General features: G+C 41.4%; 1 protein-coding gene across 2 annotated transcripts in view; it reads right to left on the reverse strand.

Annotated features, from left to right (window-relative positions):
• PRKCA (protein kinase C alpha) overlaps nucleotides 1–25,596 on the reverse strand; it is a 375,771-nt gene that overhangs the window by 325,980 nt on the left and 24,195 nt on the right. The window contains exon 1 of one of the 2 annotated variants that reach the window (XM_019637709.1): nucleotides 6,503–6,597. The exons of the other annotated variant lie outside the window; for it this stretch is intronic. Within the exon in view, the coding sequence (XP_019493254.1) occupies nucleotides 6,503–6,521 (19 nt within the window). The 5' untranslated portion in view covers nucleotides 6,522–6,597. Of the gene's footprint in view, nucleotides 1–6,502; nucleotides 6,598–25,596 lie in introns of those variants that run through there. 2 annotated transcript variants of the gene reach the window in all.

Consider the following 25,596-nt stretch of genomic DNA (forward strand, 5'->3'; position numbering starts at 1 on the left):
TGAAGAAAAAAAAAAATCTTACAGACAGACCTTTTAAGGAGTCGTGGACACGCATAATGGAAATCTTTGCTTTTCAAATACCTGATACAATTAGATTTTTCATTCTTCAGTTAGGATACAGGATGCAAGTGGGAAGACATTTTAAAGGGTTCACTGGGAAGCCCATGCATAGGAAAAATTGCATTGACTAGTCTAAAATTAGATGTTTGTGGAAGACCATGATGGATGGAAAAGCAGAAATGGGGGTGAAAACCAAAATCGTTGGCTGAGTGAAGACATTATGTATGCAGGACAAGCAATCAGCAGCCAGGGACAAGTGAAAACCCCCAAATCAGGGACGAACCACCCCCAGTCCTAGGTCACGGTCGGCGGGCCGGCATGAAGCCCTCCCTGTCCCCACATGCCCTACACTCCAACTCCATCGGCTTCTTGCTCCTCTTCTCCATCAGGAGCCTCTGCTCTTCGCGCACTCACACGGTTCCCTCTCCTTACAGGGCCACCTGCGTGAAGTGCGTCCATTCTTTAAGACCGAGTTCAAATGTTACCTCCTCAGCTCCCGCCCTTTGGCTCCAAAACACTGTGGTTTTAGCTCTGCCGTGGCGTTTATCATGACTTCCCTTTTTGATTGGAGGTTGTTTCCTTGTCTCTTAAATGAAATGAAAATCTCCTTTAAAAAGCCCATCCCCTCCCTGTCCATTTTTGTCTCTCCCCAGTGGCTAGCACAGTGCAGAGCCTATGGAAGATGCCTCTCAATGTTTTGTGTGAAACTGAATTGGCTTTATCAGAACAGCACCCCTTCTAATGAATGTACTTACAACACACACGATGAACTCACTAGGCATGACTTAGTACTTATGGAATGTAAGGGGATGTCTTGACATTCTGGTGGCTAGTTTTGGGTTTGTGTGTTGTTGTGTTTTTGTTTTTGTTTTTTTACCACGTATAAAGAACAACAATTCTGAAAGGGGCAAGCCATTGTTTCCTTTTCCTTGTTTCGCACAGCTATTACTCATTGTTTCTTCTAAGATTCATTCCATGCGATTGCAAAGGAAAAAGATCGCCCTGTCTACAGAAAATTGGTAAAATAACACCAAGGCTGACCGACAAAACAGAATACACAAAGGTCATTCTGCCACATTTACCACATACCTTGAGCTCGCCAGTACTAAATTCTGCAATGTCTTTCCATCTAAATGTACTTATCTGCAGAAGCAAAACACGAGTTTTCATGTGAATGAAACAAACACACAATTGCTGGGATTGTTGGGACCCTTAGACCGTGTCCAACATACCAGATTTCTAAGATCTCTAGGATGCTGTCATTATAAAGCAACAAGACATGTCTGAGGAACCTACAAAGCTCCAACGAAGCATGCTGGTTAATGGAGAGAGTAAAACACATTTCCCCTTTGGGAACAGTGAGCAGACTTTACCTGTTGTCTCTGGTGTACCAGGCCCCTGAGACACCAAGAGAAGACTTGATCTCCACCATAAGGAGCTCAGGGTCAAGTGAAGGCATCAGACACCAGGCAGTCATAACACAGATGTGCAGTAGAAATGTGTGGAGATTATGGGACAACTGGGCAGAGGACAGAAGACAGAAAACAAAAAACAAATACCCAACCTGAAGAGCCAAGGTGATGTTAGCCAGGCTGAAAGTGGATGGGGTGGGGGGAGAGAGTTTGCACTTAGAGGAAGCATCAGTAAAAAGCAAAGAGGTAAGAGTGCTCAGCTCCTTCTAGAATGTGCAAGAGGCTCCGTGGAGCAGGAGGTGGAGATGGTCAGGAGACGAGGCCTCTGTGGAGAGGCTGTGGGGACACACAGACACATCTCACATTACTCTCCTTGGTTGTTGTAAGGACTTTGTCCAAGGGGACTCAGAACAGGGCCTGATACAGAAACACACCCAAGACCACTGGGATTACAGCAGGTCCTCAAAGTCCCATCCAATGTTGGTTATAACGTGGACGAGATGCGGTAGGAACTTAACTCCTATTCATGTCAATTAGCCTGTGGTAAAATTGGTCTCATTATACATGGTTTCAATTCAAGTTGCAGGACCTATAAGGCAATGTTTAAGGACTTACTGTATCTTCATTACTATGTTAAGACAGGCACTTCTGATATACTTGATTTACTAATGGAAAGGGAAAGTAAATCTACATACCCGTGAACACTAAAGCAGCATTGATCACCTTCAACAGGAGGTAACCATTGTATTTGAAAAGCAGAACAAGGAAGACTGGGTAGATTTCATGCTGTTAGCCAAAAAAAAAAAAAAAATGAGGGGTGGGGAGGAAATCCAATGAATGCATCTATGCAAAGAACCATAAAAGAAGGATAAAGAGGGTATCTGTTCTGGCCTCTGACAGTCTCAAGATCCTAAAAGGGTGCTTTACGCTGAATCGCTTGTTGACAGTTGGGCACTGGAATGTAGTTAGTTACCTGGCATACACAAGGGCAAGTGCACTCACTCAGAGACTTACTCCCCTTTGGGGACATTCTCCGTCTACTGCCCCAGACCCAGACAAGCTGTGTTCAAGGCTTCACGGTCTTGTAAATAATCTCCAATGAAAACATGGTCACAGATAATTGAGAACTTGTTGAAACTTAACTCTGTCTCCTTTTTTCTATTTTTAATCACTTACCCAAAACAAAAGGGAAAGCAAAACAAAATACATCCAGACTAGACCCTAAACTCCTTCCACCAGAAAAACAAGAAAACGTCTCCAAACTCATTCCCTAACCTCCCTCTGCACTTCACTGAGACTTTCTCTAAGTGCCACTTTGGGACCAACCATCCACCAGCTCCATTGTTTCTGCCCTGGATTCAAGCAAGGACAGAAGAGCCAAGAAACTGCATTACCCACTGCAGATTATGAGTGCAGCTTCGAGACTTTCCATCAAGAGGTGTATAGGAAAGATGCTTGTATCTGACCTTCCTGCTGCTCCTGAACCACTACGTCATAAGCTGGTCCTTCCTCATCATCACCCGTGCTCCCTGCCGCCACAAGCAACGTTTAAGAGCTCCCCCTCCACCTTAGGGCTTCTTCCATTCCACGCCCCCACCTCCCAACTTCTGAACAGGGCCAAGGAAAGGGGCCAAGTCAGGGGCCATGCCTGCTCAACACACACTAGGGACACCGTGTCAAGGCCACCAGAAAACGGGGCATTTTTCTTATTAGCAACCAAGACTCCCATATGGAGGAGTGATTCCTTCTAGTGCTTCCCTACCCCACCCCCATGGGCTGAAAGGGAGTTCCGATCCATTGGGGCGACCTCACTTGGATCAACACCACTCCTAGTACCCACTCACCTTCAGCCACGGTGAAAGTGTCTCGTGGTTAGCTGAACTTTACAGCCATGAAAGCTTTTCCCTCCAAGTTCAAATATCACAAAGAAGTAAAGTACATTTAGGGGCTAGGTAACCAAGCCCATCAATCTTTGAGTGGAAAAGTGATTTTGAAATGCTGGTCCAATTTCATAGTGATATGAAATATTCCCAGTTCTACCTATAAACCATCTTCTTACCGTCTAATTGTTTTCAAAGGTGTCCTGGCCATCACTGCTATAATTCTGGTTGAGAGAACATTACATTGAACGGGTGAAAGGCAGAGCTAAATAAGAGACCCGTAAGCAATGAGCATGGTTTAGTGGGAGTTAAACAGTCAGAGACTAAGAGATATAATTACTTATTCCAGTTCTCTAAAAGAATTGCAACCAGCTTGCTTAAAGCACTTTGAGTTTATGTGCAAGTTTATGCCTACTATAAATATTTCTATAATCCTTTTCTGTTCCCAACTCCTTAAGAGAAGCCTAAAAAAAAGTTCTGAAATATTTTTGGTGCTGGCCTAGAATGAATTGTTATTATTAGTATTGGGGACACAATTTATTGAACTGTCCGTCAACATCCCTCAACCTACCCCTTGCATAATCTGCACACAGCATGGGTGTCCTGCTGAATAAAACCACAGAGCTTTCTCTTTAGAGGACAATGAGCTACAGGAGTTGTTGGAGCCCTCCAGGATTTCAGACCCGCATGGCCCAGGCAGGGGCTCTTCTATAAATGAGACCTTAATCCTGTCAATTTTACAGCTCCTGGGAGGCTTCTGTCATTACGTGGTGTGATATATTCCTAAGGAAGCACGGGGATCCAGCTCTGAATATACTAAGAAAGTGTGTTCATTTTTCTTAAAGGTACCTGCTGAGGATTCCAAAACCCTTTACAAATTTAGACTTTCTAATGAGTTTAGGTTTTCAAAGAATGACTGTGAGGTGTGTCATGAGCTGTGAGTGAAGAAAGTTGGTATCGCTGCAGAATTCTCTGCAGTTTTCTTTGCTGGAGACCATCTTAAGTTTTATAGCACCTAAAAATTCATGTTTTTAATGGACTTGGCTCTTCCCAGATGTGTTTTGGAAATGACAAATTTGTAGACAAATAAGATTTTAAACTTAATTTCCACACTTCAATTGAGTCTTAAGGCAAGCTCAGCTAAGATGAAAAGGCAACCGACCAATGAAATGTGAGGATAAAGACTGTGCTGAAAGTCATTATTAACTCATGGCCAATTGTAGGCTCAGTTCATTATTAACTGAAGTGAAACATTTCCTTGATAGAACTTCTTTAAGGTACTCCCATCCTAATATCCTAATATCCACTAAAGGTCTCTCCGCCTCCCCAGATTGACACAATACACGTAACTATGGAAATCAAGCAGAAGAACATGCTTGTTAGTGTGAAAATATGAGCCACTCTTCCTGTGGCAGGAGGGCCCTTTGGACTACAATCACTAAGTGAATCAGCCATGATGAGCTCTTGAATTTGAGCAAAGCAAATGTGCCAATATCACTCTCAGGGGGAAAAAGATATTAAAAAGAACAAGCAACAAGGTGCTGCTACATGTTTTGTATGCTGAAGAGTGAATGAACAACAGCCCTTAGTCCCACAAATTATGAAATTTGCTATTTCAACATAAGGAGCAAAGTAGGTGCTTGTGTTTCTCCCCCCCTCCCCCCAATATTAGGTTGGCTTTAGGCTTGAATCTTTAAGCAAGGAATTGGGTAGGCTGTAATAGTTTGCTCATTACTATGTGAAAAGAATATTCTAGGTCCTGGAAGGACAAAATGTGAGCATGCTGGTCTGTCACCTCGAGGAGTGTACACATTTTGCAGCCATTAACACAGAGCATCAGTTCAGTCTACCTGGGATGACATGGATTATTCAAGTACAGCTGAGTTCCTTTGCTTTCCTGGGGATAACATTTAAATTCAGTCCTCAAAAAAACGTAAGAACTCTGCCTAAAGATCAGCAATTAAACAGACACATTTCACCAAATTTCTTTTCAAAATTCTCAAGCAATGGGATTATAACATTGTAAAATATGAAATAGCAAAAAAGGTAACTAGATTATAAATGTCATATTAATTCTAATCAATACCATTACACTCTGTACAATTTGTTACCCCTTTCTCAGCTTCTGAGTTCACCAGAAACAATGTCTTCCCAAGGAGCGCATCTGTAGTCAGTCTGCCCTGTACTTGCACTTCCAAGGAACCGTTTAGAATCTGGACCGGGCTTCTATTCTGAGCTGCTGTAACGCAAACTATGTTCCCATGACACAGCATTCAGTGGGTCTTTAAATAACACCACTCACTCTACTGTCCGTTCATGATAAGCATCCCCTACCATGAACCAGACACTATAGTACGAGCCTGAATGTACATTATCTCCTATTCAATAAGCACAGACCCTATGACAAAGGTAGGATATTATTTCCATTTCACAGATGAGAAAACTCTGACTAGGAAAAGTTAAGTGACTTGTCCAAAATTCACAGCTAATAAGTAGCACAGCCAGCATTCAACCCTGTTCTAATCCCAAAGTTCTGTAGCCATTCTGCCTTCCTTAGTTAAATAGAATTAGGGATATATACTTCCTATAAAGACCATCATCACACATTCTAAATCTAAGTTTTCATTTTTTATTATTGATTGAGATGTGTTTATGCCTCTGCTGCCTCTATCAGGAGAGAACCTACTATCCTTAATTTGAGGCTGACTTTGCATTTAAAAAGTATAATGGCAATAAAAACAGAAAGCTAAATGCAGGACAGCTGGTCCAGGCACGAGTATGGCTGAGGCCACAGCTGCCTTTGGTGCCCTCCTCCAACCTATCTGAGCACCCTCCCGCCCTCTCTCTTTCCACCAATTCCTTTACCCCTCACTTAGAGCCGGCACTCAGGATCTAAGTCACACCAAAGAGGAAGCTGTTCGTTGAGAACTCTTCCTCATGAAATTCTTTACAAAAGACTTCTACACCCAAAAGAATGCATTGTAAGGGCTCTGTTTATTATCAAAGCATCCATTTCTACCTGATCTGCAGGTCTTGTTCACTTTAAAATATCCATCCATATGGCATTTCATTACACAAATAATGTGATCCCTTTTTTAAAAAATGGGAAAATACAGAAAATTAGAGAAAATGATGAAAAGAAAAAGTTACCCATCATCGCATCACTCATCACGTGTCACCATCCCTGTTTGGGTTTCACCTCCAGATTTTGCTTCTAATCACTGTAATCACACTGTGAATATAACTTATCATCTTATAAGTGGCAGAGTGCATCTTTCCATATTCATCCTAAGCAGTGATTGGAAAAAAAAAATTTAATAGCCAACTACTCGAATATACAGTATTAAGCATCACTGAATCATTGCCCCCAAAACTGGACATAAAATATATTTCAATTTTCTTGCAATTATAAGTAAACCAGCAGTGGGCAAGTAAGTGTATTGTGCAAAAATCTTCCATATTACAGATTACTTCCTGAGGGCTGGTTCTCAGAAGCTAGATCAGAGGACAGAATGACTCTCAAATTAAAATGAAGAAGGTGGCCATGATAATGGGGATAATAAAATATTTCAGACACACACAAACAAGTCCAGAGAACGCTGTAACACACACCATGCACCCACCACCACACTGGGAGTCAAGATCCAGCAGCAAAAGGACATCAGGAACGCCATCACCACTAGACAAGCAGCTGCAATGCTTAACTCCCAAAATCATAGAAATTTGCTGGTGAAATCAACAGGCAACAAAAGGAGTCTCACCCTCTGCCTTTCATTAGTACTTCTCTAGGTTTTCAGTAGCACATACAGTAGGGTCTTAAAGGGTCTGGGTTGGCTGTCTGCTCATGATTGAATTAGAATGATCTCAGTTTTAATGAAGCCCTTTCTGCATATATAAACTGAAGGGAAAAAAAAGGCTTCAATGTAGGAATTTGGTGAATACTGTCATTAGCAAATAGCATGAAATGTGTTTATTTCAAATTAATCAATCTCTCAGAAAATACCACATGCCAAAGATCATTTCAATTCTGTCTTCTCCCCTCTGGCAACTAAGGCTCACAATGGGCTGGTAAAATGCAAGCATGTATGAAAGAGAAAGCATCTTGCTGTTATGATGCTGAAAGTAAGTAGAAGAATATAGTCAGCAATGACAATAACAATGAAAATTATGTTTCTCCCCGGACTACACTAGAAGATAGAAAGAAACGACACAAAAAGGCAAAAGCATACATGAAAATTAAATTTCTGCCTAATCATCCTTTTACAGAGAAAAAAATAAGTACTTTATTTATGTGCAAGGCAATATCATCTTTTAATAGCTAGGGGACACATTACTACTATCCTGCTGCTTCTGGGCTGCAGAAATAGGATTATGGGCTAAGAGGGAAGAGCTTAAACTGATTAGGCGAGGAGGCAGTCCTAGGGCAAATGAGCAGGAAAAAAGAACAGCCGGGGCTTCTGTGAATAAATGTCCTGCAGAGTTAGGACCTGAGTGGTTGGAGGCTGGTCCAGGACTTTAGATTGCAATTTACATGAAAAGTGTTTTTTATTTTAATCTTCGTTTTTCAAAATAGACTCCAAGTAGCAGAGGTCAGGCTTAGGCTGGATCGAAACAATTTATACCCTACCAAGCAGTTTCAAGATGGCCCCCATGCATCTATTCCTTCACTCACCCTACCAATATTTATTAAGCAGCTACCATATTAGGCCTTGTATAGACAGTGATGCAAGACCCAGGGCCAGCATGCAGGGAACAGAGCTCATATAATTATTCTGCCTAATTAGAACCCCAATGACAAAAACTCGAGTTTCTTAAACTTGAGTCCGGGTGTGTCGGGTTGGAAGTTATCTTAGAGATCACTGTAGACCACCCTTCATTTTGAAAACAAAAAAACAAAAAACAAAAAAACAAACAAACCTCTGAAGTCCAGAGACACGTACTGACTAACTCCAGACACAATCTAATAAGAGGGAATACTCATGTCTACAATTCCCAGCCAAGGGCTTTCCACAAAACAGACAACACAAATTTATTTTAAAGAACTAGATGTCCAAAACATAAGAAATGTTTTCAAGATGGACTACATGACATGTTCGATGGTAATACGAGTAAAGTAATTATGAGCCTATCTCTATTTGACATTCTAACTCAGGTCACTGGAAAGGCAACTCTCATCAATTAAAAAAAGTTCCCAGCAACCGAGGATGCTCAGAGTCCTGAAGTGAGACCCTAGCATCTGCTCCGACATTCAGGAAGCAGTCCACCATGGCCACAAAACTCAAAAGCAAGCCACAGAAACCCAACACCACTGTAATTCCTTCATTTGCAAATATTTTCCACTCTTTCTATTGGGGAATCCCTCGGTGCTTTCATAACAGAGATCAGAAGGGAAAACAGACTCCCTCTCTGAATAGAATGACCCGATTTTAATCTGTTGTGTAAAGGAAGGGATACCTGTCATAAAACTCAGCAGACAGCCCAAATGGGAGGTTACCAGGAGCAATTATAAAAATTAAAATAAAGATTCTGATCAAAGTGAGTCATCAAAAATGGGTAAGCTTCATCAAAATGTGCAGAAAAATCTGCCTGTATTATACTTAATGGAAAGGATTTCAAACGTTAAATCTAGGACATTTCCCTCTAACCAGGGGACTTTATTAGTTTAATGCAATCATAGCTACGCAGCTGTTTAATAGGTCTCTGGAGAGCATGGCATAAAAATGAAGCCATCTGCACTGCAACCAGGTAAAGTTAGTTGACAATGAACAGACTAAAATGTCTAACATGATATTAAAACAGTTTACTGAAAGGTCATATCTAAGAAATATTTCTGAAACATGAAGTGGTTGATAAAACTATTTTGCCTGAGAGAAAACTCAAGAATATCCCTCCTATACCCTTCTCTACCACGTCTCTCTTCCCAAAGCCCTAAAATAACACAACTCAAAAAAAAAAAAGAAACCACACAAACTCAACATGTTCTTTTCTTTCCTGACATACTTTCCCTTTTATTTGCTCTAGAACTGTCGGTGGAAATTCTACCACTTTGATAGAATTACTATTTCAACCACCCTGTGGCAGAGACAGTCTGGGCTGCCTGCAGAACCCATGCCCTGCTCTGAAAAGCCCATCTCAGCATTGGGCGGGGCCTCCAGGCAGGCACTGAGTTCCACATAAGAACCAGTGGGAAATAATTGGGGAGTGCGAGAATTAAGGTGGTGTCAGAGCCTATGGCTCATGCTGAATGTGGCTGTCCTGGCAGACTATTTTCCAGAATCTTAAGACAGATTCCAGGTGCCGGATCTTACTTCAGTCCTCTAAGCCACTCTCCCCAGACTCCTTTCCCATGGGGAGAATTCATTGGATTGGCTGGGTACCTGAACAGGCTCTCCCCCACAGGAATTTAAACTGAGACCTGTATCTGTCTGCATTTGAACTTGGGAGCTGATACAGACAGGACCTGGTGTGGCCATGTTAGCTCTTGTAAGCAGGGAAGTGGACAGACCCTAACTGCTCCGATCCAGAAGAATGAAGCCAATCACCAGAGTTCCCGAAGTGGGGTGAGCCCCAGGGGGCCTCGGGCTGAAAGCACCACCTGGGCTCCTGGTGTTGCCAGGTCCTGGTTCCAGGACCCCTCCGCAGCCTGGCAGCAAGCAGTTCCTGTCCTTGCCCCCCGTAAAGTGCCCAGTGGATCCTTATAGAAATTCTCCTTTTATGGCATAAGCTGGTTTGAGTAGGCATTTGTTTTTTGTAACCAGTAAGGCGCAGTCATATGTTTAATCATTTAAAAGCTAACATCTAATGATTTATAACCCCAAATAGCTTAGAAGTCAATTTCCTTAGCAGCATGTACTCTAAAATATATTTGTTCTTAATTTCAAAATAGTATATATTATAGTTTCTCCATAGCCCTTCCCCACAGCCACATGGATAGGTGGAAGTTTAAATGAGTATTAATAGAGTCACTCTCCCTACCCTAAGTGATGAGCTGTTAAAATCTAAAGACCTTGAGTGAAAGGTTTTACTTTCAAGAATTAAAAAAAAAACAACACCAAAAACACAGAACAAAGGAACTGATATACAACGGTGAGAAGACTCGGAGGGCAGGGGGCAAGTATACAGCAGCCTCTAGCCTTGGCCGCTTCTGTCCTGTTAGAGGGCATACATACATCCCCAGGCTGCGGGGGAAATACAGTCAGAGCAGTGGTGACACTCCATGGCTGTCCTGGCCAGTAAATCTGGCTGCACTCATTCGAGCATCCATCCATTCAACAGACAGTCACTGCATATCCACCCCCACCGCGTACCAGGCTCAGTGCACTGCAGTGGGGAACACAGGCACGAGTGGGACAAGCTGTCCACTCAGGTACTTCCATCAGAAGTTTACACTGTAGTATGAGACAAAACTGATAGGCAATTACGGTGCACTGTGGTCCATGATGAAGGAGAGGAGAAGCATGGTATTTTGGAGGACTGCGCCAAGAGCAAGCTGTAGCGCCACACATTGAGGGGGAGGGGATGGGGCCAGAACGAACAGGCCTCACGACTCTGAACTTGCTCATGGCTGCTCATTTAAAGGCAGTGCTATCAATGAACTGGGCACAACACAAATGCTCAGCCTCCCCAAAGTGGAAAATAACAGTTTTAATTTTTTTTTACCCTTTTTTTTTTTTTTTTGATTTTAGGAAGGAGGGGATGAAATTGTCACCCGTGTAATCAACCTCTCCCTGTCTCTTAAAGGTCCACTGATAGCCACCCGAGCGAGCCCAGCTCCCTGCCTGGTGTGCCCTCGGCTGGACTGACCTCTCTCGGTGGGCCACCCATGCGGCTCTTTGGCCAGGTCCCTCCTGAGCACTTCTTCGCAGGTGAGAAGTGCATGTCTGCCTACTGGGCACCTAAATTTTTTTCCCCAGCACCACCACTTCAACATGTAAAAAGCCAGTTGCCAAAGAGTGGGGAAAGTACTGTTATCACAAATTTGTCCTGTCATTTGTAACTGGGCTGAGCTGTAAGCAGACTCCTGCCAGCACCTGAAAGGCCATCGCTCCGAGGACATCGGGCCGAGCTTTAGTTACAATATCTATTTTCACTGCCCCTTCGGTGCTCAACCTCTCCCTCCTTCTCCCCCCTCACCCACCTCCCGGCTCCTAGGGTGGACTTTTTTTTTTAACCCCTGTAACTAAAGAACCTGATACGGCCATGTGATAAGGGAACGGTGGCCTAAAAACCCTAAGTTTCCAATTCCAGCAGCTATGGCTCACTTTTCATGTTTCACACACAGAAGACATTAATGAAGGTCCTAAAAATAAGAGACACTACAGCAGCCAAAGAGATACCTAACACTCAATCAAAGCTGTGCGAGTGAGGAGAGAAGCATTAGCAGTTTTTGGGAAGCAGGCCAAGTGTTTTTCTACTGGAGGAATGAATTTAGCGTTTGTGCACAGTCAGCAGCCTGGAGAAGGTGCAAGAACACAGAAGCTAAACAACTGGGAGGCCCTGGAAAACCCTCTCTGCCCTGCCAAGGTCCACCACGTGGACAAGCCCTTCGCAGCCAAACTCTTAGAAAAGGATGATTCATTTCTTCCATCCATCAGGCCAGGAGAAAAATTAAATGCAAGAGGAGGGAGGAAACAAAGGATGTGACAACTTATTTGCAAACCTCTGACAGCCCTGCGCTTCCTAAGGCCAGTCTTAAGACCCATCTACGTGGCAAGGTATAGTGTGAGCTACTGGCTGGTTCCACCCTTTTCCTAAGGAGCGTGCAACATGCCAAATGCAGAGGTGTCTTCAGCCTCACAGGAGAACCACAGAAACCCAGTGTGTGCAGGAATTCTGTCTCTTTAAAATACAGGTCTCAAGAGGAAAGCTGTATCTTCAAATTTTCAATGGAAGGCAAAAATAAAATATTTGCTCTATTCCTGCTGCCATAGGTCTAACTTTTTCATTGGATGACTGTCCACCAGGAGTTAACAGAGACTCTCAAATTATGCACAGAAAGCGGGTAAACTGTTCTCTCAGCATGACGGATGATCCTTAGAGAAGCAACCTCAGCTTTTCATATTTGTTCAGCATCTGGTACATTTTGAACACTTCATAAATTACTTAAGCCCTTAATAACAAAAGCTGTATTCCAAGAGAAAGGCTTTATGAAAATTCTCAACCTAGCCCTAGATACGTTCTCAATGAAATGGTACAAAGTTTGCACAAAGTATCTATTTTAGAGACCTGTAATTTTTAATTTTTATTTTTTTAAAGTTTTGGTGCTTTTCAACTAAGCTGCTGACTAAACTTAAGAGTAATTTTATACCTCCATTATCCACACGTGGATGATTCATTTGTTCGATTATCCTATTCAGGCTGCCCACCAGCTCTGACGTCCAACCCGCTCCTGGATAACATGGCAACATCCTGATGATATAAGCTAAAGGTATGCAAACCAATTTTAATACACCCAGAAACAAAATAAGGCCATGATGTTGAATGCCTTGAATGCATTTCTCCAAGATAAATAGGAATTTTGAGTTACGTATTGTTTTGGACAATTGGTACCACAATTTCACTGTATTAAGAATAAATTTTAAGGGGGTGTTCCCAAACTCTTCAAGTATGACCCACAGATGTCCGCCAGTCAGCAAGATCCAAGCTATTTTCCTGGCACTACTGAGTCACTATTTGCCTTCTTCCCCATGTTGGCATTTGTCCTCAGGGTGGGAAAGCCATGGTGGTGAGACCGCTGGTGCCTTGGCATGAATCAAGGCAACAGCACCAACTGTGCAGCATTACATTCACCCCACCATGAAGTCCCAGGGTTTTATTTTTTTAAATGCCAGTTTCATGTTTAAGAATGTCCTGATGCAGCATTAAAAATGATCAATTCTATGTTAATATCCTGTGTGACACATAAAGCAGCTTGCACTCAGGTACAATGGTTGTCTCCGGGTACATTTTTATCTGAAAAAACTACAAACTATGGTGATTGAGACTAGGATATTTGGCAGATACTTTCTTGAAAATGAAGTGAGAGGCTGTCACTCTGTGGAAAATAACTGACAGTATTTATTGCCAATGATAAAAATTCAAGCTTTCAAATGAAAAACAGAATTTTGGAAACCTTATATCTGCCATGAGCTTGACAGCTTCCTAATTCTTAAAGGTCTTTTTTTTTTTTTTGATGAGATCATCTTCACTGATTCTTTGATGTTGTATAACGAAATGTGTCAACGTCTAGAAGGCCTGCAGGACTACCTGAAATCGTGTTTTCCAAATAACTGAAGAAAGAGGTCACACGAGCATGTGAAAGGCATTCAGCACTCAACACACGGACCCATGGGCACCAATATGGTTCATACTCCACACTGCAGCTCACCTTTTAGAAGCTCACTCACCAACTATCACTATCAAAGCAGAATGTCTCCAATTATCTAAAAATGCTATTAAAATACTCTTCCTTTTCCTAGTTGCATATGTGTGTTAGACACAGACTTCAACCAAAGCAAACATACAACCTACTGATAGCAAAAGCAGCCGAGTCCAACCATGTTTTATTAAGTCATGCTTTAGAAACTGCCAATATGTAAACCTCCACTCTAATTTTTGTTTTGAAAAAATATAATCCTTTTTCATAAAATTATGTAATTTATGTTAACATATAAAGAACTTATTCTACTTCGTTATAAAGTGAATACATTTTCAAAAATTTCTTTATTTCTAATAAGCATACATTGGTAGATAACATCCATATAAATGAAAGCCCTTTGAAATCCCCAATAATTTTTTAGTATAAAGGGGTCCTGAGACCTACATAGTTTAAGAACTATGGCCTTAATATAACATATATTTAAAAATTCAAATATCAGCTCTTAATATTTCCAAGTAAAAATGGGTTTCTGGTATCATAGAACATAAGTGATATTTCTAAAAAGCTGGAGTTTTTAAATACACTTTGTTGTTATCTCTTAGGGTCTGTAGTTTTTATAGTAAAACCAACCCAACCACTTCTCTCTTACGGGTATTCACTCAGTTCCCCGTTCACAATGTAGTTATTGAGCACCTTCTAGATGATGCTAGAAACCCTAGTGCCTCTGTTCTCGAGGAGCTTCCATCCCAGGGGCACTCATCTACCTACCTACCTATGCATTCCTTCAATAAAATGATCTGTTACATGCGAGGCTCTAAACGTGGCCTTCTCAGGATCAAAGTGTTGAGGTTCTTAATTGCACTTTTAATCAGGGCTATGAATTCTTTTCAAATGTTCTGAATTTCTGCCCATTTCCAAATTTCTTTGGAGTTGAGATTTCTTCATCCTAACCCTGAAGGCTATGGATATACTCATTTTTCCTGTCCACAATTTCATGATAAAAATAAAGTTTCATGATAAGAGGAAGAAATTTGTTGACAATCAGAAAGAGGATGATGCCCTAGGCCACCCTTGATCCCCCCCCCCTTCTCCTGTTTTCCACTGTAAAGGACAGGTCCCCTGCAGAGGAGCTCCGGGAGACCAGCCTCCAGTATTAGCAGGGGACCTACGACCACCTCTCAGGGCTCCAAGAAATGAAGGCTGCCCGAGGCTGCACGGATTTCCTTATAAAACTAATCAGGAAAATGATGACATAAACGCTCCTCTGAAAGTCATTAGAGCCAGATTCCAGAGAAAACGGAAAGATAATTGTCCATTAGTCACAGACTAAACATAAATGACTGCTTCAGAAATTCAACTTTCCCTAACAAGGTTTTTTTAATTCAATCACAACTTTTGAAAAAAACCCAACAGCATCACCACAATCGACATAAAAACCGGCTAGAAACCAGTATGGGAAGGAAAGGATGGTCACACAGAAATAAATCTCAAATCTGAGACATGGGTATAAGGATGCTGTGAATCTGAATAATTTTGCTATTTCCAGAGCAAGATCGGGTATATGAGTTCCTAGGAAAATCCAGCTGGAGAGGACAAAAAGGGCATTCAGTTTATAAAAGATATAGGAAACAAACTAGAAAAATAAAAAGGGGTAATCTTTTACTCTGGGCATTACATAAAAGAGGCTTGATCTGACAGAAGTATGCTCCTTCAGTCTTTCAGTAAAGATCTCAGTACAAAGTACTGGCTAGCTAAGATATAAAGGACAGGCAGCCCACCTGCCAACCTACAGGGCTTGTCAATAGAGTGGAAAGCAGTGTGCCTCTGGAGTCTAACAGACTGGATTCAAATCCCAGTTGTGCCACTCATTACCTACCATTTACTTACATTTTTTAAGCCTCAGTTTATCTGTAAAATGGGAATGGCACTATTAATCTCAGTGATAATTGTGTAAATTACCTACCACAGGGATGTACTAACATCTGCTAGCTGTTTCTCAAGGCTAAGCAGTTTACCCAAAAAATATTAATAAGGCAGTAATACATGCATAATAACTGCTAAAGAAATTAAGGAGTAGAGAGATCACTGGTCCCAGGTAGTCAGGGAAGACAAACTGAAAACAAACAAACAAACAAACAAAACACAAAAAACAGTAAACAGCACCTAAAAGCACCTCAAATTCCCTGTTACAAAACTGAAAAGGAAATTCCCATTAATAGTTACTTGTGCTTCATAGGCCTCTGACAAGTATTTATTGAATGGTCCCTGTAATGAAACATACTTAGTCAGTGGTTCTTTAACCTTCCTTGAGTCATGCCCCACCCCAAGAATCTAATGACAGATGGGAAGGAACCTCTCCCCAGAAAATGCTACTGACAATTTTTTTAAGTTACGGAGGTGTGGGCCCCAGGAAGCCCATTCGTGAGCACTAAAGACATACAATGCCAAACATTATGATGCTATCCATTCTGAAATGAAGTCCAAGGTCACCTGGTCCAGCCTCATGAATCAGGTGTACAAACATCAAAGTCCTCTCGTATCACACCTTATTCTCAGCGGATGGCACCACCATCCATCCTGTTGTGCAAACTCAGAACCTAATGGTCACCCTGGACACTCCCCCTCCATAACTAATCTTCCAATAAATCTTGTCCATTTTTCAAGTATGGTCTCTAATTCCTTCCACCTTCTCTGTTCCAAGCCACCATTACCCTTGGGCAGGATTGCTTCAGTAATATCTCAACTGGTCTCCTCACATCCCCTCTGATCTCCCTCCAATCTGGTCTCTGCACAGCAGGCTGAGTGAATATCTAAAACTCATCAAAACCATCTTCCCCACTACACATCCGCTTAGGTCTCTTCAGTAGCTTTCCATAAAAACAAAAACTTTTTCATTGAAAGGAAGCCATACCATTCTGTGATTGAGCACAAAGAGTGTCATGGCCCTGGAACGGCTAAGGGAGGGAAAGAAAGTGATATGAAAGAAATTAAGCATGGCACAGAAGAGATGGAGTCAATATCAAAAATATCAACAGCCCCTATTTATATTCTCAGTTACTTAGAAAACTTAGGTCTGTATGTATAACATAACAGTTAACCAATATTCCGTACAGTAAACAATATTCCATGTCACTGTCACCCCCTCTCTAATTTTAGAAATTAAATTAAAAAAATAACTTCATATCTATCAATAACACCCAAAATTATCTACTTTTAACATTTTGGCATATTTGCATATCTTCTAAAATATATATTTTAAAGAATTTATGCAATGCAGAGTAAAAAGACAAATGCAAAAATAAACCAACTCAAATACCAACACACAGAAATATTTACATTAGGCAAAAACCATTCTAGACATCTTTCTAAATATACGGATGGAGGAAGATATAGGTAGAAAATGTTATGAAAATGGGGTCATTTTCCACATGCCATTGCATTTTTTATTTAAATTTGCTTGCCTGTAGCAAAATAAAATACAATTTAAGATGAAGAGATGGTGGAAAATATTAAGAAACTGGAGTCCTTTTAAAATGAGGCGCTTCAATTTTAGGTAGAATTGGTTGACTATTTTGAAAGATGGCGACGCCAACATACTAATACTCCCTCTCATTTTTGCTCCATGCCTCCAGATTTTTGTTCACTTACAAATCTAGATCCTGTAAAAATAATGTAACTTCTGCCTTCTGTCCTGTTCCCATCATTTCCTTAATTGTTTGGCACCAGTTCCACCTATAGTTAAATAGGTTCAGATGCTTACCCTGCCTCCCACTGTGTCTCCATCTCAGGATTCATTGTTTTGATTTGCAGCTTTGACTTGATGCATTTTAGCACCCCTTTAAAAGTTGGGCCCCATCCGATTGTGTCACTGCTGTGCCCTTCTGTCTGAGCAGGTGCTCCAGAAACACTGTCGGATGGTGGAATTTATAATTAAGACAGTGTGAAAATAGCTTATCTACCAAATACCACATATATTGTATTTGTGGCCCATATAAGGTTAATTCAAAATCTTGAACTCCTTGTACAAGAGCTGTAAGAAAGTAATTCACTAAAAATCTTTCCTACAATGCCATAAGCTGCCTCCCTGTTTGAGACTTTTCCCTAATAAACTGCATAAACACTGCAGGTAGCTTTTTAAGGATATATAAATGTTTAGGGCAACATGCAAAAAAAAAATCATTCACATAAAAGAGAAACCAATATTCAGAAGATAACCAGGTCAAGTTCAATTTCAAATCCCAAGCTGCTATCATGCTGTGCTAGGATCTTACTGGCATGGACAAACATCTAGTTAATTATTTGTGACTGAGTACCATTTACAACTCATCTCATTGAAACAGTTCCTTACTTATGACCACTCTTCAAAAATTAAAAACTGCAAGATTGTTTATAAAGTGCTTTATACCCTTTCAAACTTCTTTCAAGGCAAGCTATTCAGAATTAACAAGCACTCTTTGCAAGGCACATCTCCCACCATGCAGGAGCCACCAGCACCCATTTCAGAACATGCCTCGCTTGGTTATGCAATTTTGCAACTCTTAAAGGAAACTTCACACAAAAACATGTTAATTTTTTAAATTATTTAATACTTATCAGAATTACACCTTAGAGATTCAATGCAGAAAAAGTAACCATGAACTGATGGAAAATTTTGAAGGGTTTACTATTTATTGCCAGCAAGCAGCATCACAGTGAAGGAGCTGTGAGTCTTGCCACATATCCCTAATCATCTATTATCAGCAAGTAGGAAGCCAGCAGCCTTCTGGACAGAGAAGTCTGAGGCCGGCAAAAAAATAGAGATTCAGCAAGGTGTCATGCAGTGGGTTTTCTTTTTTAAGTCTTCCCCAAAAAGAGTAAAAAAAAAAAGGAATTAGATCCATGCAAGTGACTTTTCAGAACTATAATAACATATCTTTCTCACAGGCATAAAGGACATGAGGGCTTTACTGCCCTGCTCTGATTCCTGCATAACCAGCCTTGGGCTTCCCTGATGCCTAGCACTGGCCTGTTTAGCAGGAAGTCACTGTCAAATTCCTCCTAGGCCCTGCAGGACTACAACTGGCTCCCCTACCTTCTTAATTGCCCGGTAATTTTAGCAGAAGTATTGCTCCTGGCCTAATAGCGCTCATGGTTGCTCTATCAATGATGAATAGGAACGACTTCTCAATAAAGGGTCTCTGAGATGATATCCAAATTCCGATAGGCTTTGCCTGCTTAGAACAGACAACAGTACCCAATTATGACATTTTTCTTTGCTCTCCATGGAACATTTTAAATACCCCAATATTTATGCCCTAATTTTTCTCCCTGAAAGTAGTTTATACTCTAAGAAGCCATGGTTGTACGTAGGCCAAATTCATCTATCAGAAAAAGTGCCTGCATGTCAGAAGCACCGAGTCTCTGCTGACCTGTCTGCCAGAAGAACTTCTGGGACATTCACAACCTAAACCAAACTGGGGCCTCATCTGACAAACTACATCTGTCACTGATACCAGGATGCCCCAGTCCCTGCAGAAGGCCAAGTCATCCACCCCAATCAAATTCTCTGAGGCCTTGGTAATTGTTTTCCATTACTGAGATTATCTCCAAGCAAAAGTCCCTTGCTATTTTCCAAGCAATTGTCTAATACAAATATTTTATGGTGTATAAGTTGCTCGTGAGGCTTAAATGTCCTTTTTATCTGTTTCCCCAAAGAGTTTAATGCAACATGTAAAGAAGATGAAGGTATGTATAACAGAATTAATCCACACTATTTCCATTCCCCCCCCCCTACCCCCCGCCAAATTGTCCTTACTGTTAAGCCTGGAATAAAGTACACATCAAATGTTAAGGCTTACACTTTTAGCTCATGCAATCAAAGTTATAATTCAGACCTTTCACCTCTATTATATAATTTTTCACCTCTATTATATAATTTTATAAAAGCATTTGAAAATCGGATTAAGTGTGCACTCATATCACAATTGGCAGATTTCAAGATGGGGTCTTAATGTTGGGTTATTTTGTTGCTTTGGGGAAAACTTTCTAGTTTGAGAACCTAAATTAACATCAGGCTATTTCCATAAAACATTTTTGTCCTTTTTGGTGGCCTTCAGAGGCAAGCTGCTACTCTTTGCTCGGCAACTGGAAGAAATCAGATAGGGTTTGAGGTTAATGCAGCAAAAGGAAACAGCTTCTATTTAAAGGTCTTTGGAGGAGAGAGAAGGGAGTCAAAGAAAAACAACAGATTCTGGAGTTTACAGTTATTTTAAAGTACTCCAGAACGGCTGTCATATTTCTTTATATCTGAGTTCCCCTCAAGTAGTAATGACAAAACAATATTAGGTCCTTAAAATGAACAGAATAGAAACTAAACTTCCTTTATAGAAATAGTTTTTCAATAGGAAAACTGTAGGAGTCATTAAGAAAATTTTTAGCATAAGCTAAAATTAAAGTTAGCTTCGAAGTGGTTTGTAAGAAAAAAGGAAGGGAAGAAAGAAGGGAAAGAAACAAAGGTCCTTTAGTTAACGAGAGGGATCTTAGCCCATGTGTCAACATAAGAAATGTGGGTTTTACAAAAGAATCCATTTTCCTTTTGAGCCACTCTGTTTTCAGAAGACCTACTTTTAAAAGAAAAATGGATTAAATACTAGGACTAGTAAACAGCAGGGCCACAGCACTGGCTCATTGAGGCCATGAAGTAAGGAACATACACGGGGAACTTTAGAGCAGGCTGGAAGGTTATGACTCCAGATAGAAGTGTCGCAAGTCAGCTTCCAAATGCAGGCATCCCCGAGTTCCCCAGTGGATGCTGTAACAGTAACCCTGTCAGTTGTGCCTCTTCTATTCCTTCCAGCACAAGAGTTATCAGAATTGAAATGATCATCTACACCCCAATCTATCTACTTCCCATACAACACACACACACACACACACACACACACACACACACACACACACACACAGTCACTCTTCAATAAATATCTAAAGAACGCCTGCAAGATAGATCAAAGCCTGCTTTAGCACTGCAGCCATTAACATTGTACGAAGATAAAACAGGGCCTGAAAAGTAAGCCTAGGATGTTGGCCACTCTGTGCCCCTTTCATTGCCTTCTGTTACCTGGAGGATCAGGACACACATTTCCACGTGGAGTAACACCACGGCCTGGTGACGTTTGTTGCTCTCCACAACAGCTAGCTTTACCATGCAGAGTTTGTGTCAGTGTCTGGGAAACAGCTGTATGAAACTTGTGCCAGGAAGAGCCAATTAAAATTGGAAAACATCTCATTTGTCCATTCCACAGAATATGCTTCTCCCCCGCCCCCTCCCCTACTGTAACCTCCTCAAAACACTGCCAAAGGTCAGGCGCAGCTGCAGAATCTTGGTTCATTTGTATACTTTTAATTTAGTCTTTAAGACAAGCTTTGACCAACCCCAAAACCCCATGTGCTTAAAATGCATGGGGGTGGGGGGATGCTATGTCCTTAGCATACCGAATTTGCTTCTTTAACAGTTGCATGATGAAAATAATCCTAGAAATTAGGAAAACCAATACGGGGAACGCACACAGCCCCAGTCCGTGCTCCCCACGCCAGCCTTGGCTCATTGTCTCCTCTCGACAATAACAATTTAGTAAAGCAACATTAGGTGCTCAGGCTAATGTGCCGAGAGCACGCCTCACAGCCAAAGCGGGGTGTTTGCACAGTCAGTCAAAACAGCCGGTTTTGGAAATTAGACTGAAGTCTTTGGTTTAGGGCCAGGCAGAAATGAAAAGTGACAAGCTTGGTTGGTGATCAAAGCAAGCCATTGTTTTCTGGTGACTGCAACAGAGAGTCCTGGCAGCTACAGACGGTGCCAACTGCAAACGCTCCTGAACAGAGGAGATGAAGGGTGAGGCTCACTTAAAAACAGCGCCCCGGAAGATTTCCCAAATGCCTCAGTAAGTCCTGCCAAACTGGGCAGCTTACTGGAGGAGTCCACAGGGTTAAAACTACCTCGCCAAGAATATTGTACCTGTCAGGGCCGGCCTAGTGGCTCAGTTGGTTAAGAACTCGCTCAAGAGCTTGAACTCTGAGCAACAGCGGTTCGATTCCCGGCCCGAGCTGAGCAGCCGCTGAGCTGCCAACTGGTAGCAGGATGGCTCAGCTTAAAAAAAAAAAAAAGAATATTGTACCTGTCAAAAGTGGGAATGTTAGCCAAAAAAAAAAAAAAAGGTAGTCCAGGTTTAAAAATGGCTATGCTGCTTATACATTTTCACAACAAGAGTTATAAAACTGACTTTTGGATTCATGGAAAGACACTAAAATGATTAATCATCATGGGCTAAATAAAGCTTCAGCATTTAGGATTTCTTCAAGAATTCCATTGAAACAAGCTCTTAATGCTCCAAGTCAAAAGGCCAACGCCAACTTTTCTGGTGCTTCCAAGAGTCTTAAAAAGGTTCATATTCTCACTTCTAGGAACCTATCCTGGGTAACGAGCTAGAAAGAAAAAACTGATACACAAGGATATTTATCACAGTATTGCTGTGTCAGTGAAACATGGAACACTGCCAATGTCTAACACAAGAAACAGTAAAAGGTATTCTATATAACAGTATGCATATCATGTGTTCAAAGAATATGTAATGGTGTGGGAAATATTTGACACTATATGACAAAAAATATGACAATATATTTTCAGTGTGGTAATACATACATACCATGTAATTTACCATTGTAACCATTTAAGTGTCCAGTTCTATGGCATTAAGAGCATGCAAAGTTCTGCAGCCACCACCACCCATCTCCAGGACCCCTTCATCTTCCCAAACAGCAACTACGCACTGGACACTCACTCCCCCTCCCCCGCCCTGGAAACCACCATTCTACATTCTGCCTCTGTGAATGTGACTACTCAAGTATCTCCTAAGTGGAATCATACAGTATCTGTCCTTTAACATAAGGCTAATTTCACTTAGCATAGAATCTTCAAGGTCCATCCATGTTGTACATGTGTCAGAATTTCCTTCCTTCTAAGGCTGAATAATATTCCACTGTATGTGTATGTCACATTTTGTTTATGTGTTTATCCAGCAATGAACACTTGGGTTGCCTCATCTTTTGGCTGTATCGTAAATAACACAGCTATGAACACAAGTATGCAAATATCTGATCACATCTCTACTTTCAGTTCTTTGGGGTGTGTACTGAGAAGTGGAGTTGCTGGATCATATGGTGCTTCTGTGTTTCACTTTTTTGTGGAGCCACCATATTGTTTTCACAGTGGCTGCCACCATTTTACATCCCTCCCAGCAATATGTGCGAGTTTCAATTCCTCCACACCCTCACCTACACTTGTTTTTGTTTTCTTAATAGCCATCCTAATGGGTGGGGAGTGGTATCTCCTGTGGTCTTGTTTAGCATTTCCCTAATGGTTAGATGAGGAGCATCTTTTCAAGTGCTTATTGGCCATTTGCACATCATCTTTGGAGAAATGTTTATTCAAGTCTACTGACCATTTTTTAATTGGGTGGTTACAATATATTATTAAGCGACAAAAAAACAGGATCTAAAAACTATTTTTAACATATAGAAAAAATATGTACACATACCTTAAAAGAGAGGAGGGAAGCATAACACAAGATCACCAAAATTACTTCTGGATAGGGAGATTATATATAACTTAATTTCTTCTTCATGCTTTATTTGCAATGTTTTAAAAAAGAACATATTGACTAGTACAACCAAGGAGGAAGGAGGCATTAAAAATAATTTTTTAAAACCTGAACCCAACCACAAAAATCAAGGTTTCAATTAAGAGCATCATCCTGAAGAGTTTCTGAAGTTGGCCTCCGGTAGAAAGAAAGACTCAACCTACTTCTGCGTGTCCTGTCTGGACGCGGGACAGATGCACTCAAGGAGACACAGGACCTCTGGGGGATGCCGGCCACAGAACTGCTTGCACTGGCCAGGACTCAGTTCTCACCGCCCCTCTCATTTACATAACCCAGGCTCCTCCCTCTCAGCCCACCAACAAGCACAGATCTGCAGGACTAGATCAAACAAGATGAACCTATCAATAACTGACAAAGGATATAATTAAATAAAAGACAACTGAATGGCCATACAAATATGTGCCTCCGATCATTAATGCAGACCCCTCGATAATTTATGCTCTAACAGGAAGACAAGACTGAGTGCTTTGAGCAACACAAAGCTTTTCAGCATTTAGGAGGAACCCATTCCCATTAAAAATCGCTTAGTTACAGTTTGCTAGATTCTCTATTAGGCAAACCTGGTATATTGTAAAATTATTTGTAATGTAGACTCCCTGCCTCTAGGCAGGTTCTGTCGAGAGCTATTTCCATGTGTAGCACATGGGACAGGGGTTCTGGCCGAGAAGGTGTGGGGGGAAACCTGAAGTTTTCATTTTACCTAAATAAAGACTTCAGTCTCCTTAAAGGCACTGGACTGAAATCACAAACAGGTCCCTTAAATGCCAGGAACCTAATTTAGACCTCACAGAAAATGGAGAATGGACTAGTTGGGATGACAACCAACAGGCTTGGATGCCAATGTCTCCCTCCCCCCAATTCCCCACACCCGTCCCCTCCCACCAAACCCTACAACAGAGGCTATGGAACTACTGGAACAAATCAGATGCTCTGGGTATTGCCAGCACTCCCACATTCTAGTCCAACAGGTCGTACATTGATACATCGTGTTGTGAATGGGGCAAAAGTTGTTTTCTTTTGCTCTTGTATGTTCTAAACAAAAATGAACTGGTTTGCTACCACTGGGTTCAAAAGGAAAATACTGATCAAATCTTCAATAAGACAAAAAACTATAAAAGTGGTTTAACTAGATTGTGTGTACTTTACATTGTCTTTGAGACAGTTTCCATTAAGGAAAGGCTATATATTATAGCAATGCTTATGTAACAACCAAGAGGTTATATAAACAGTTGTCAGAAATTTTCTTTACAGAAATAAAGATAACAGATGTGGCAAGACAAAAACACTCATCAAACGTTACCATTCTTCCTTGTATATTGCATTCCTTCCCCAGCCCCCACTGGAAGGTCACGTGGCTTGCTCTGACCAACGAGCTGTGAGCAGAAGCATCACTCCTGAGCTGAAGCTATGAAAAGCTCCTGTGTGATACTCCACCCTTGCTCTTTCCTCTTAGCTCCTGAAGGAGGCAGCCTCATATTTTATTGGGTTGTCAGAAAAGTCATGACGCATTTTTGCAACAAAAAACATAGAAAAAATACGTCATGACTTTTCCGACAACCCAATAGATGCTAAAATCCTACAAGACTGTGGAGAAGAGTCCCCCCCATGAACTTACAGTGGATACGCAGAGAGGGAGAAGCAAACCTGTGGTGTTAAGCCACTGAGATTTGGGGATTAAGGTGTTGCTACCGCATTTAATTTTGCCAGTCTTGATTTAATACAATGAAAGTGTAAAACATTAAACCCACCACATGGCACCAACCACATGGGAGAGCATAATAAATGTATACAAGATTCTCTGGAGGTTAAAGAGAGATGCAAAGGGGTCCTGCTTATACTTATGCTCAGAAGAGGGAATCAAGGCTAAGGGACAAGCTGGAAGGCCAGGGGAAAGGTTGGGAGGACAGGAAGCACGGGATGCAGTCTTCCCACCCAAACTGCCAAGACGGTGTTGTCAGAGTCCGCGACTAAAACAGTCCCACACCCCAGCCCCCTCCCTGATAACCGAGCCCTAGAAGCAGGGAGCTACAATTCCAAGTTCTTCTTTCTGACATCCCATCTCCATACATCACCCCCAAAACACTCAATAAAACTTATCTTCAGGGTTGCCTTTATCAACATATTAGACAGGCCCCCACTGTGAGTTCACAGAGTTGCTCCAGGGATTAAAACTATGGAGCAGTTACTAATAC

The sequence above is a fragment of the Hipposideros armiger genome, unplaced genomic scaffold (genome assembly GCF_001890085.2).
Source record: "Hipposideros armiger isolate ML-2016 unplaced genomic scaffold, ASM189008v1 scaffold_34, whole genome shotgun sequence".
NCBI classification, from domain to species: Eukaryota; Metazoa; Chordata; class Mammalia; order Chiroptera; family Hipposideridae; genus Hipposideros; species Hipposideros armiger.